Raw genomic sequence first — 15,220 nt, 5'->3', positions numbered from 1 at the left:
ATAAATGAATCAGTTCACTACATCGTTTCTCTAATGTAATTGCTCAGTGTAGTAGACAAATACAACAGACTGAACTCCCTGCTCACACCTTTCTTCTGGAGGCAAAATAATTTTACTGGTGGTTTGTGGCACAGTGTCCTGTTCGCTAAGACCTCTCTACTGGTTGTATGTTGTAGTGGTTTGTGTAAATCTGACATTTGCACTAAAACCTCTTTCCAGGTTCATGAATGGTATTGTGGTTTGCAATAGACTAGTTTATACAGTTAGACGTTTTACTTTGGTCATTAGTGTTTAGAGTCGTGGCTCAGAAGAGACAGGACTATCCGCTAAGAACTGTCTCTTAGGTTATAAATGAATGTGGTAGTTGATAAGGTTACAGTGAGTTCTGAGCTGTATATATCTCACCTGTGTCTTCTTCATATTTAAAAAAAATGTAAATGTTATTTTAGAAAGTATATTGAAGTTTCCTTTGCTGGATGATGTCATTGGTGATGTCATTTGAGATGGGCCACAGGGCCCCTCCACATTAATTAAGAGAACACCATGGGGAGGTGGTGGTCCCCAGGGCATGGGGGGCCACGCAAGCCCCCCGCTCCAACTACAGTGTTGTCCTGGGTGGTGGTCCCTGGGGCAGCAAAAAATTAGCCCCGGGAGGTGGCGGTCCCCGGAGCATCGGGAGGGAGCCAGAAGGTCCCCCCACCCCCGCTTTCTTTAAAAAAAAATGCCCCAGGGACTTGGCCCACCGTGGGGGCATTAAACTAACGAAGCGCAGAAGAACGTGCTTAATTTTTTCGAAGCACGGAAGAACGTGTTTAATTTTTTTTTTTTTTCAGAGAGGATTCGCGGATCCACTGCATCTCCGCTCGTAAAACTTCAAAAAATGCTTTTTAAACCTGGGGGGCGGGATCCCTTTGGAGATGCCACAACCAAAGCTTAGAGGTCAGGGTGTTCATACACTGGCCCCTTTTGTTTTTTTTTACTTTAATTTTGGGACTTGGCTGAAGCCAAGGCCCAAGATGGCTGACAACACTTCAACAGCTTCTGTTGTTGAAGTGTTATCAGCCAATCAGATCTCAGCATGAGATCATTAGGGGTCAAAAATCCTTTGCATCCCTAGATATACAAATTTGTTTTCCCCTTAATTTCTCAAAACCTACGCAACTGAATTATAGCAAAACAAAAAAAGCACTCTTTCTGGACCAGGACCTAACTTCCTGCCAAATTTGGTGTAATTCCATCCAGTAGTTTTTTGCGCTATCTCTGTTCAAAATCCCTATGCAAAAATGAATGGGGAAAACGTATTTTGGGACTACACTTTTTGCTCAGCCCCCATGGACGGATCACCCAAAAACTGTCCAGGCAGCAGCAGATGGTACTGGCAGATTGTTTGGAAAGTTTTGTGAAGATTAGTCAAGCCGTGCCAAAGATATAGGCACGTAAAAAAACACTTTTTGTATAGAAGCGTGGTCCTACCTATCACTACATACCACTAGATAATTATAGTTAGATCAGCTGTTCCATAGGAAAAGTGTTTTTTGGTTCCTAATAATTTTGGCGCAGTTTTATGAATCTCCCAAAAAACTTTCCAAAAAGGTGCTACTTATTGACTAGTTTGTGCATGGAAAGTTTCGGGTGCTCCGTCGAGTAAGGGCCGAGGAAAAAGGAGGGTCTCAAAAAACTGCTGAATGGAATTACACTAAATTTGGTAGTAAGATAGATCTTGGTCCACAGAGTGTGCTTTTTGTGATTTGGTGTAAATTTGTTCAGTAGATTTTGACAAAATATGGGTAAAATATAATTGTATATCTGGGTGGTTGGGTCTGCAAGAGGCTCAATGGACTCGGGAGCGCCAGTTTAAAAATGGAGCATTCTAATTGGTCCAAGGAGCTTTATCTCCTTTAGGCCATCTCGCTTCTGCGGGAGTCAGACTCCTGCGGTAGCCAGTGCTATGATTGGCTGCCAGCAACATAAGAAAAATGTTGCTGGCAGCCATTACAGGACTCTGGAACTTAACCCCCTTGTCCTGAAGTAAAGAAAAAGAAAAATAGTATAAGGGGGCAGGGTAGGGATACCCTGACACCCTAGGTTCTATGGGGGAACCTTCCCTGGGGCTGTATTTATAAAGGGGATGGGGGCTGCATGCCGCCCCTACCGAGCCATTAAAGGCCCCAGGGACCCAACCCTCAGGGCTACAATATGCATGTAAGAGGAAGGGGGGTGCATGCCCCCCCTCCCGAGCCTCCAGGGGCCCCAAGCAGCCAACCCTGGGGCCAAAACTAGTTTATATGGGAAAGGAGATCGTGCAGCCTCTTCCCTGAGCCTCCAGAGGTCCCGGGGATCCCACTCCTGGGCCTGAAATGAGCCTATATGTGGAGGGGGGCCCTAGGGACCCAGATTGTCCGGAGTTTCAAAATACCCTGTTTAATAATGTACTTTTTTTTTAGACGGCACAGGCTGATTGTTCAGCTCACCCCTACGTGAGAGATAGAGGGAGTTAAAGATAAGTACCTGTTTTATCTGGTTAGATTCAGTACTTTTAACGATCATAGGCCCAGCCCAATTACACAGGCCTTTGCCTTTAATCACCATCTGCCACTTATGTAAAGTAAAGACAGGCATCGTGTTGTCCCTCTCTGACTGCAAAGTCCTTGATGAGCTGCTTCCAGCAGGTGAAATAACATCCTGCTATCTTCTGAGATAGAACACCTGTCGCATGCAGCACAGACAGTGTAGTAAACAAAAGCATCCATCACCAAATGGTCTAGCTCCAACCCACATTGTGGGTAGAAGGCTCGACAGCCCACTAGTCTTTCTGCTTTTCTGGCAGGTAGGCCACTTGCCAATGTGCAGTGCAAAGCAGCATTATTTGCTCTCTCCATGTGAAGCAGGTGCTGACCTTGTGCGACCACAGTCTAGTGTCACCTGACTCAGAGTCCTTGTTCCTCATGGAGCAGAGAGTAAAATGTAGTAAATAAAGAAGCAGCCTCCATATGCACAGGCCCAGATGGTAAAACCACAGCCCACTGCGCCAGGCAGCACATGCAGCAGGCTTGTTCAGGCCACTACTGTTTCTGCTTCTCTGGTGCTGAGAAACACTATTGGATACAAAATTTGACTCACATCTAAGCTGGTCAAGGAAGAGGGTTATCAATGATCAGACCATAATCACTGAGTGTGTGAATAAGCCTAAAATGTATAATGAATTCAGAGTTGTTCCGAGCAAGGGCCCCAAATTTTGTCTGGCCTGGGTTTCTCAAAATCCTTAAAACATCACTATTCTGAATAGGTCTTAAAGCACTGGATTCTATCACACCTCGAGACTTGGATGGTCTGTGCCAATTACAATGGTCCCTTTTCAGCTACAAAGGCCAGCATCCTAAATTCAAGACATTTTTCATGTACCTCCTCCCAGCCTTCTTGTTCTCCGAATACTTGGAAAGCGACTAGAGCCTTATACAAAAACCCAAACAAAGCAGACAAAATACATGTACTTGTTTTTATTTAATACAATATAAAAAAACTTTCTGGTTGGACAGGAAAATGTACATATTTTCACTTCTGTACAATTAATTTAGCTGCATTTTTGATCTTTGTCTAAATAATTTGTAAATACAAGCTGTAGATTATCAAGGGGAGGTGAAGTAGCAGCATAGCAGCACATCTAGGAAATAAACACATCTTTAAAGGCTTGTTTGGAAAACAGCTTCTATCTGTATCTGTTTGGAAAACGGCTTCTATCTGTATCTTGGTGTTATTTACAACTCTCCCCTGTGCCAGGGTTGAGGGAATCTCAAAGAATTGAAGACTTACTCCTCACATGTGACTGTCAATTTAATGACAGAAGTCATGAGACATCATTGGAAGTCCTCAACATTTTCAAGAGGTGCAGCAGCAAAGCTGGATTGCATTGTAGCAAGCATGCATTAAAATATTTTTTTTAAAGCGTGGCACCTGTGTGTCTGTCTAAAGTACAGTTACTTAGTCTGTAGGGGGACTGGACTGCTCCAGACGGCAATGACCTACCAGGCAATGGCTATTGTCAATACATGGAAAACCAAAGAATCAACTCAAACAGCACATTAAACTTAAATTTCTGCCTCTGACTCGAAATATGGCTGGCTCCAGCCATGTATTAAAATACAAGTTGTCAACTCTGCAGATCGTGAGATCGTGCCCTGGTGAAAGTGTTAAAAACAGTCACATATTACACATTCTTTAAAATATTTTGGGCAAGAGCTTTTAGTTCTGGATCATGGCAGCCCATCCAGTCCTAAAAGCAGACCCCTAGACTACAGCACACTGGGAAAACCCCATAAGGCTCAATGGCTAGCCGTGCACTGCCTAGTGTCGGACAGCTCTAATCGAAACAGTCCACCTCCATTCGATTTTTTAAATCCTTACGGTCGGCCCAACCTTGGCTTGTGATAACAACTGTCATGTTGGCATGCGGAGAGGCAGTCGCGATACGTACATGTATCCATTTACAGTGGAGCAAATGGGTGACTGGGTAACGGGGCATAGCGTCTTATAAAATGATGCCTCCAATTCACAGCTATTTGCAGCACATCGCAAAAATTCCATGTACTTTCAAACTGAGTCTTGCACAAAGGTCCGTTGCCTCCTTTTCAGCGGCTGATTTGCCCCAACACAATCGTTCACCTGTCTAACCCTATTATATTCCATCCATGTTTACCAACAAAAGTGTGTAGTGATGACAACCATGGGATTTACTTATAAAACTAGTGCTAAACATAAGGACCTAAAGTTATGCTCCTGGTCCACTTTAGTTGGTCCACCTAAACGTACACATCTGAAAGTAATGACTTGTAAAGCAGAGCCCAGGCATGGAAACGTGAACCTGATGCCATTAAAAGTAAACAAAGAAAGCTCCATTGACATAGGATTTGTGAAATCTTCCAAAGGAAGTCCTCAAAGAATGTCACGAACAAATACACAAAAACCCTAGAATAACCCCAGAGTGGCGCTACATTAAACCAGCCTTTAGTAGGCTTGGGATGCCAAATAAAGCAGATGCCACATTGCTACTAAAGGCCTCATCTATGCCCTGTGGCTTTAAAAATACTTGCAACAGAGCTGAATTTATAGCAGGTTTGTTCACCTTTGGGCGACAGGTTTGCGTAATATCCACATGAGGTAAGTGGATAGACAATGAAGCTACTTAGGAGACTCACAGCCAGGGCTAATCCTAAAAATGTAGCCTTTCTCAGCCTAGAGGACCTAAGTTAGAGATCCCTCATCAACCTCTAATGCAGAATCATAAAGAGGTAAGCTCGCTCTAGCTTCCTTGACATTGAGAAGTTCCATCCTATGAGCCTGTGGGGTTCACACCACTGTCGTATTTCATTCAGCACTCATCATTTCATTAGAGCTCATGACACAAGCAATCACCAACATAAGGAGAGATATGAAAGGACAACTTACTGTTTTTCTGCCGTATTGGTCTGAAATGTTTCCCCAGAGGGAAGAGCTGGCCATCATGCCCACAAACACCACCTGTAAAAGATGAAGATCAGCGTTAGGTAGAAATGATAGATGGAAGAAGAGGGCCAGCTCAAAAGCACAGTCTTTTTTCAGCGTCAAGTTAATCAAATCTCAGTACATATAAAACAATTTAAAATCTATAATATGCTATGAATGTTGCAGTCTAGAGCAGGAATGTTAACAAAGAACCATGGTCCTGGATAAAGACCAGATTTCTGGATATCTACATAAGATACATTTGAACATATACAATGAAGATAAATGGGGCGAAAATAAATATTAAGTGGCCGTCCTAAATATGAAATGGATCTAGATCTCCTGCACCTATGTTGGACATACGTCTTCTACATCAAAGTCCATGGCTTGGCAAATTAAGCTGTTGAGATGCACACGTATCAAGACACTGAGGTCAGCTTCTCCTTTTAACCACACCACCCCTCAGACTAGCACACATAGGATGAATGAACAAAGGCGGAATCTAAAAAGAACCTATTTACATAGTAAGTAGTATCCAGAAAAAATGGCCATGGATCCGGCCCACCGGGCCCACGTTGGACATCCTTGTCTCAAACCAAAAAACCTGCACTACGGAGGCAGGAAAAGGAAGCAAAATGAGATTATAAAGATTGTGTCTCTTAGTCATTTCAAACAGTTATGTATTATTTACTGGAAATGCCCTTCTTGGAATAGTTCTGCTGCTACTGCGACATACAATAGTGTCACACTGTACACTGTATGTCATTTCATATTTGTATGCATTGCTTGAATTGTTTAGTAACCTAACTTATCCAGCGTTTGGAAATCTTTTAGGGTGGCATTAGACAGTTTACAAATTATCAACATTTTATGAAAAAAAGATAACTATTGTGATGTAATGTGCATACGAGCAAAGAACTATAACAGTACTTGTTTTTTAAATGGAAAGGTGCACACCAGTCCTAATGTACACAGTTTTGCCCTGTTAGACCTGGCATTTAGGTGTCGTCTCTCCTGACGTTTGTGCCTTCTGGCCTCCTGATTTGCTGAAGTGTGTGCTCTATACATAAACTATGGTAACACTGGTTTATCCACAATTGGCATATTTAAGCCACAGGGCTGAATGGGAGGGAGGAGCTTATACTTACAACTGAATAAGCTGCACCTGGTCCTACTCAAGTGGCTGCATACTCCTCTGTAATGAGTCTGGAGCCAGGGCAGGAAGGGCAAGAAAGGCCACTCTTTGAAGTCTCCCCCACTTCAAAGGCACAACTGGTATAAGTATTGGACCTCATTCACCACCTCTTCAGTACATGCTTCTGGACCTTCAGGACATTCTGCCAGGAAGAAGGACTGCCATGCTGCTGAAGGGACTGTTACTCAGCTGGACTCTGCTGGACTTTGCTGGACTGCTGTTCTGCTGTGCCTGCCCTACTACCTGTTGCACGCCTTGCCTGGGAGTGAGAAGTACTGGACCTGCATCTCTACAACCCCAGAACTAAAGTGACTCCACAGGCTTACTGCTTTGCCTCTTGTTCGGAAATCTCAGGGACAGCAAAGACTTTTCTTGACCCTGCAACAGCTCCTGGAGTTTGCTTGCTGCACGTCTTGCCCTGCCTAGTGGTGCCACTCCAGTCCTGGGCCCTTGGAAGTGGGTACAAAGTGCTGCAACTGCAGGATCTATGCATCAATGGCGTTGCGCCGATTAGAACTGAAGCGTCTCTCTCGGCGCTGACACACTGCCTGTTTCGAGGACATCCCATTGCCAGATGCACGGCTCAGCGATGGTGCATCACCTAAATAGGAGGAAGTCGCTGCATCTCGATTTGCACAGTTCGGAACCAACGCACCGCCTACATCCAGCTGGAAAGATGCAGATGCAGATGCATCGCCTCTTCTGCTCCTCACATCATGCCCCGTCAACAGCACAAGGCACTTTTTCAGTGGGATAAGGTTGGTCCCTGTACCCGGCCTGCACTCCATCACAGTCAGCCTAAACCTTTAGATTTACCCCAGTCAAGCGCAACCAGATAGTCCTGGTTGGCACATTATGCTTTTAAGCACTATATTTGCAGATATTCTTAAAAAAATCATATCTCAGGTGGTGGCTTGGAGCATCAAGATGGCAGTTGCACTCTAAGAGTGCTCTGGACCCCTCCGTCATCTGCAGCCATCCATACGTACATCTGGAAATTCAAAATCCATTACACCGAGGAAGAGTGTTCCTGGACCTGCCTGTCACGATTCCTGTCCCCGGGTAGCCGCTGTGGGTTCATCCACCCACTCTGTGATCAGGTTTTTGCCTCCCACAACATGGGGGCTGCTTGTGGGAAATCATTGCTGGCCCACTGACTCTCAGCGACAACCGCAGCCGCCAAACAACTTGGCATAGTGCCCATGGGGGTCGCTCCCTGCTGTCTTGGAGACCTGGTCTCTGGATCCTACTGTGACACCCGCCCATCTACAACCACACCCCAGCCTTGTGTCCCGCTCTGGAGTGGGTCTAGAATGCTTAATTTACCTGGGAGGCCCCACCTGGCGGGCGGAGAAGTGAACCCTCCTTGCCCTGTGTGTCCTTCACTCTGGTGTTCCCGGTGATGGACCGCCCGACTGTCACCTGTCCTGAGCTTACTGGTCGGATTGCAGGTGAGAGTGCTATGAGCATTCTGCTGGTGTGCAGCCCGGCCCTGTGGCGGTGCAAGGGGACCCTGGAAGCATGAACGTCTCATGTTGATGAGTGCAAGGGACCGCTTCGGTAAGTGTGCAAGACTGCCGGCATTTCACTGGTCAGCTGCCTCCCTGACCTGCACGCGCTGGGCCCTGGATCCGGACTCACTTCTCACACAAATCCAGCACCCGGGCCGTCCTCTCCCAGTTAAGACATTTGGTGCGATACAACCAGCGAATACGTGCCCTGGGGCAAACACTTGTGTATCGAAAGCACTGCAGCTGCCCTGCTAAACCATATGGTCAGATTGGAGACACTTCTACTTCGCTCACCCACTCAGCAGTGTACTGACCAGCAATGCCTACCTTACAAGTCACCCAGGTCCACAGAGTTTCTACACTGCCTCCCTGTCCATTTGTCTGAGGCCCACAACTGTTGTGGCAGCCCCTCCCATACTTTGCAGATACAGGCCACTGCTATTGACCCACAAAGTGGCAAGTAGAGAGGACTCTCCCTTATAGTGCCTCTGACCCTGAAAGACTTGACTACCACTCCAGACGTTTGGTGTACCTCATATGGCCCGAGGCATGGGAGGAGGCTGCCACTTCATCAGAACTTAACGTGCTACCTGTGACGGCCTCCCTGAACGCAGGTGCTCTCCTGTGACTGGAACCACAGATCTAGGCCATCTCCATAACTCCTACAATGCTCTAGAGGCCTGACCTACATCACCTACTGCTGCAACTTCACCTCCCCACTGAGATCATCTTTCAGGAGATGGACAGGACCCACAACTGGGCCTTTAAATCAGAAGCATAACCACCACCGTAGTCCTTCGCCAACTACCAGGAGGACCCACCACTGCCAAAAACCTTGTCACCTGAGAGCGACTTGGCCACAATCCTTCAGGCCATCCACGCCCCCCAGACCTCCATGGAAACCAAGATAGAGGAGGTATATCTAGACATGGCCCTTATGCAGCAGGACTTACATAATGCAACTGCTAGAATCACGGAGGCAGAGTCCTGCATACCCACAGCAGAGGACAACATTACTGCCCTGAAGTTACAGGTTTCCCAGCTCTTGTCACGTACCACTGAGCTCCATCGACGAGCGGAAGACAACGAAACTGCTCACAATGCAATAATCTGAGCCTAGTGGGGATACCCGAGGGAGTGGAACCTTCAGAGGCTGTGACATTCCTGGAAACCTGGAACAGATCCTGAATGCCCGTGGACTATCCTTATGGTTTACTACTGAACAGTCACACCGGGCCTTGACGACCAAGCCTCCTCCAAGAGCCACACATAGGCCTTGACTGCGCGTGTTTCTGCAACTTTAAAGGTCGAGATGCCATCTTACAGGAAACCCACTCTTGCCCAGACCTCTGCTTCAAAGACGCCAAAGTACTTATCTTTCATGACTACACCACTGAGGTACACCAAAAACGATGTTCCTATACAGCAGTCAAACAGAAGTTACAAGTGCTCAATCTCCCATACAGATTGCTATTTCTGGCCTGGCTCTGAGTGGTCTTTGCCAATGAGCCCCACTTCTTTGACACCCTTGAGGCAGCGTAGACATGGCTTACAGTGGAACAACCACTCCATCTGTCACACGCCTCCTCGTCCTCTGCTCTGAGTCTCAAAGCCGACTGGATTGGATGCGCCTCCCAAGCAGAAGCACACTCACACCCGGTCCCGCAGAGGACATGACACAAAGTGAGATGTTTCGCCGTCGCCGCCTCCAAAGGAACAAGATCTGGCTGCACCAACCCCAGCTACCTTCTTACCTCCTGCCACGGCAGACCCTCTCTGGAACTTGCCACTCCCCAAGAGCCGATGTCTATGCCTCCAGCTATCCAGATGGAAGATACAGACTTGTCACAGAGCCCCACCAACTGAACAGATGGGGTGCCTGGACCCTAACACCGTCCAGGTGATATACTAACCCACTTGTACTCTACCCAATGCCCTGTGATTTGCCTTAAATCATTCAAAATAGAGGGGTCCACCACTCCACTCCCTTACCCAAGCTGAGTTGTGTTTCTGTTATCAGTTTGTGAGTGACAGATGGTTTGGGGGCTGAAGTATGGGGTGGGGTGAAGTTGGGAAGAAAGGGAGGGGAACTGTTACATTGTCACTATTGTTTTTTCTTATGTTCTAGGTAAATTTCTGTTCTACACCACACTCACTTATGCTCCATCCAACACCATTCACACCTATCGCTCGATACTGTACTGTCCTATTTAAACATTAGATGGACACCACGGCGTCTGTCACATACAGACTTGACTATCTCTTGTTCCACCCACAAATATGACCTCTGCACCCCCTGACCTACAGCTCATGTGGGTGCTCTCATAGAACGTTAATGGGCTCTGTACTGCAGTACTGAAATACACTCACTGAGTTCTTCCTGCTGCTATGGGAGACTCACTTATTGGGGAACCACTGTCCATTTTTGGCACACCAGACATACAACAGAGTTTTCCACTCCAGGTTTGTACATGACTCCCGTGAAGTAGTGATTCTCCTTTGCCGCTCCTTCCCTTTGACGGTGACTCTGGAGATCAGGGACCCTCAGGAGCACTTCCTCATTCTCACTGGGATGACAGGAGGAGGCACTGCAAATCTTGTTTCTACTTATGTAACCCCCCACCACCCTTGACGCTCTCCTTGAAGACTTCTCTAAAAGCCCTATTGGCCCTACCAGACAGACTGAAGGTGATCAGAGGAGATTTTAATGCAGTCCCTGCACTAGAGCTAGACTCCATGTGTGCTCCAACTGCTTCCCATCGGATGGGGGCTCAATGCCTTGTGGACTAGAACTCCACTCTCGGACTCTGCAATGTGTGGAGGATGTGGAACCCCGACAATGTCAATATACTCATACCTCTGATGTGCATCAGTGCCACTACCACATAGACCTTATATTCATGCCTGCCCTCGACTGCCAAATGGTCTTGCAAATCCAGACACTTCCCCGTGGAATATCAGATCATGCTCCTCTTCTACTTCACCTAGGTTTCTCTACGAGTGATCTTCACCCCGTTTTGGGGCTTAATGCTTGGTTTCTCCAGGATACGCCCTACAGACGGACTTTAGAAGCCGAACTTAAAGCCTATTTCCAATCCAACTAAGACTCTGTCTGTTTGAATGGCACATTATGGGCAGCTAGCAATGCCACTATTAGAGGTTATGCCAAGGGGTATCTTCGAGAGAAGAAACAAACTCAATCCCAACATCTCTCTAAGCTAGAGGCCCATGCCCTTTGTTTGGAAGGATAACTAGCCTCATATCGCATGAGGCTACTAAGCAAATATGGCGTGCCTCGACAGCCAGAATTTACCAATGGGGGATAAAACAGAAAATGACAATTCTGGCTTGCCTCTCGACCTCTGGCCAACCAAATTATACCAGAGATTGTAGACACACAAGGAAATAATTACTGTACTCCTCATGATATAGCACAGACCTTCGCCGACTACTGCCGCCTCTACGCGGCAACCAAGAGCGAGAAGGCCAAGTCAAACCCCCAGTTCTTGTAAGAGGTGCCCCTTCCGTGTCTGTCCCAACCCAAAATCCAACCGTTGGACCAACCATTATCAATGGAGGAAGCGGAGACAGCCATATCAGTTGTGGCCTTGGGGAAAACCCCTGGCCCTGAAGGGTTTCATGCAGAGTATTGCTCCGCATTTAGAGATGTCCTGATGCACCGGCTTCATGCTCTCTGTGAGGAGGTATTAAGAATCTGTACCTTTCCCTCCAAGATCGATACAGCCTTGATAGTGGTTATCCCAAAGACACGATCTCCATCAACCTCCTGATCTGATTATTGCCAGACCTATGCCACAATACTGGCCACCCACCTCAAACAGGTTCTTCGTATTCTAGTGCATCCTGATCGATGTAGCTTTATGCCGAACAGAAGCATGCGGCATTGCTTCCGACATCTCCACATCACCTTGGTTCACCAAAACCTCCTTCCACCCTATCTGGCTTTGCTTCTTGTAAATGTTGAAAAGGCTTTTGATACGGTGGACTGGGCATATTTAGCACAGGTGCTGGTGTAGGTGGGTTTCGGACCACACCTCCGAGGTCTTGTCAATGAACTCTACTCCATCCCCACAGCTCGAGTCCAAGTCAACGGAGTATTATCGGACACCTTCCCCATCAGAAAGGAACTTAACAGGGTTGCCCCTTGTGTTGCTCGAATGTGAATTTACCTGGAAAAAACAAAAGACAAGAGGCATTTGGCAAAACAGGAACAGTTGGTTTAATTAAACACTACGGCCGGGAGAACAGTTACAGAACTGGGTTCTGAGGACTGTCTCAAAGTACAATAGCTCTGAGTGGTGTTTTATACATTTTCTCTAGCATCATAAAACAATTGTAGCATTCCTTTTTAGGTAAGGAATGTGGGCTGCTGTCTTGGAGTCATAAATAAGGTCCCTGATAACAAATGCTGGTGGGCCTCAAGGTTGCATTGATACAATGAGGGCCAGTGGGTACGTGTCCATATGTCGGGCATGAACGGTGCGTGATCGCTGCATGTTAATGTGTGTGCTGTGTTATGATTATCATGTGGCATCTGACTTTATGGTGTTTTGAGAATGCGTGCACTCCTCCGGCTAGGGGTGTTTTATAATGGCCAATCTCCTTGAACCATTGTGGTGCTGCTGCACCTATGTGTGGGATTGATCTGAGTTTTCTGGTCACGCATTTGTCTGCCGGCAACATGTCACCCCACCTGTGACCTGTCAATCAGTAACCCTAGGCCTACGTCTCAGAGCCTGCCTGACCACATATTTCTGAGTCTGGGTTGATGGAGAGTTCATGATGGGTGAATTTGATAATAGTGATGCAATTTCATTTTTATATATTAGTGTATCATTGTGTAGATCGACATTGTCTTTTTCAATACTAACACTTGTACTCCCTCCTCTTCGCCTTGGTGATCGAGCCACTTGCTCACCTACTTAGCTACGATGCCCAGATACAGGTATGGCGATGGGGCGAAAGACAGAATTGAGCTATAAGCAGATGATGTCCTGCTCAGATCCAGTGACATCTGGCCCAATCCTATAAGACACTCCAACTCTTTGGGGAGGGCTCGGATCTTTGCATCAACTCATCCCAGTGTGCCGTCTCAGCTTCTGCTATCTCGGTGTTTGGGTGGCACTTCACCTCAAGCTCTCCTGGTCCCTTAATCTTGGTCCCTTGACACGGAAGGCCAAAGATGACCTAACCAGATGGCAGTCCCTCCCACTGACCTTAATGGGCAGGATAGCCTTGTACAAAATGATGATACTGCCAAGGTTTCTTGACTTCCTTCAAAACCTGTCAATCCTCCTAACACATTGTTGGTTCCAGGTACTGGATAAGATAGCGTCAATGTTCCTTTGCTATAACTCGAGACCCTGCCTAGCCTTTGTCCACTTCCAACATGCTCTCTGCAACAGAGGATTAGGGATGACCAACCTTTATCTCTATTACCTTGCATCCCAGCTCCTGGTGATAAATGATTGGTTCACCGGAGGATGGTTGGGCTAAAGATTAACACTCACCCCTTTGAGCTCTGGCAGCAACCCAAAAGGAGCAAAACACAATTATCTTATGAGTACAACATGATTTGCTGCATGCCAGAACCCATTCAGGACCCACAGGGCAAGTAGGGGCTACTGAGCCTGAAGCATGGTGGTTGGAACTTTTGCCACTGGTATCCTTGGTTCGACTATGACACTGTAAACTGGGCCACATACACCCCTACTGCACTTGAATCTGAGGGAGGGAGGGTGAGCAATCAAAGGAGAATCAAGGAGGTAGTGTGAAGTAGAGATTTAGAAACCAGCACACAATAAGTACAATAAGTGCATGTCCAGCCCAGTACTTTATTTTTTATTTTTGCAGTTTTATATAGACATTAGATCACTTTACATGAGCACTAGTTACATTACACAAGGTTAAACTCATTTATTTGTATTTTTAGGCACAAGGAGATTAATTGATTTGCCCAAAATCAGAGTATGGTGAGCCAATGCCTGGGACTTGAACCTCGTACCCCAGTTACAAAGTAAGCAGCTCTTGCCATAATGCCACAAAAGTGAAGTACTTTAATCATACCAAAATGCTGTATAGTACATAAAGAAGAAGTTCCACTGTGCACACTGTGGGGGTCTACGGGGTTCACTACACAGAGAAACGGAAAGTCTTACAAATAAGCACACATACAGGCTTACTATGACAAAGGTGGAGTAGCTTTCCTGTAATCTGTGATTCGCAGGTCAGTCCGTAACATTTGATAGGCAGTTCTGGCATGCAGGTTGCAGCTATTTCTCAAAGTCCTACCAAAACATGTGTTTAACCAATTCATAGTTACATTCTTTCAGGCGTTAATGTTAATGGGAATACAGACGTTATCAACATGTTATCATGTTGCAATCACCGGAGCTTGTCTCGGCATCCTGTCTTCTTCTCTCCACATCAGAGGGTGAGTTCTGCAGCAGCTCTGCGAAGGAACTCTGTACAGCAAGCTTCAGCACTCACATTTCCTTTGCTCCCTGTGCTGGGATGAGATTCTAAGGTAAGGCGAAAGCAGAGTGAGCATAGATTCTCCGTCTTCCTCTGTGATGGTCGCAGGAGTGGGCATTCAGGTGAATTATTACTGATGATCTTGGTCTGTAACTAGGTAAAGAGGTCTGAAGACCCTCAGGTCCATGCAGGCACACTCACTTGGCAAATTGCTTCCTCTGGGCAGCTCGTCTCCTGAACTCAGTATGGCATCTCCTCCTCAGAACAATGTGCTGTCCTTCTCGCCTCTCAGCAGACAGGCAAGCTTTTAAGTCCCAGGCAGAACCACAGCTTCTCCAGCAAGATGTGCACCTTTTATGCGATGTCCCCTCTGGGTTACTGGCTATCAGCCATGGATCAATGAAGAACATTTTCTCTTAGACTGACACGAAAGTCTGGGATTTATCTTGGGAGAAAAAGTGTCAGTGCCAGGTCGCATGGTGGCTAACCTTGTTGGAGAAACAAATCAAGCTTGACCCAAAGACACTTTGTTGGATTTTAC

The 15,220-nt window shown here is 46.5% G+C and overlaps 1 protein-coding gene across 1 annotated transcript in view; it reads right to left on the bottom strand.

Annotated features, from left to right (window-relative positions):
• Positions 1–15,220, bottom strand: part of SVOP (SV2 related protein) — a 305,181-nt gene that overhangs the window by 135,799 nt on the left and 154,162 nt on the right. The window contains exon 5 of the mRNA XM_069214772.1: positions 5,443–5,514. Coding sequence (XP_069070873.1) covers positions 5,443–5,514 — 72 coding nt within the window. The remainder of the gene's footprint in view (positions 1–5,442; positions 5,515–15,220) is intronic.

The sequence above is a fragment of the Pleurodeles waltl genome, chromosome 11 (genome assembly GCF_031143425.1).
Source record: "Pleurodeles waltl isolate 20211129_DDA chromosome 11, aPleWal1.hap1.20221129, whole genome shotgun sequence".
NCBI lineage: Eukaryota > Metazoa > Chordata > Amphibia > Caudata > Salamandridae > Pleurodeles > Pleurodeles waltl.
The sequence above is the reverse complement of the archived record's forward strand: the minus strand, read 5'-3'. Positions and strand labels throughout refer to the sequence as shown.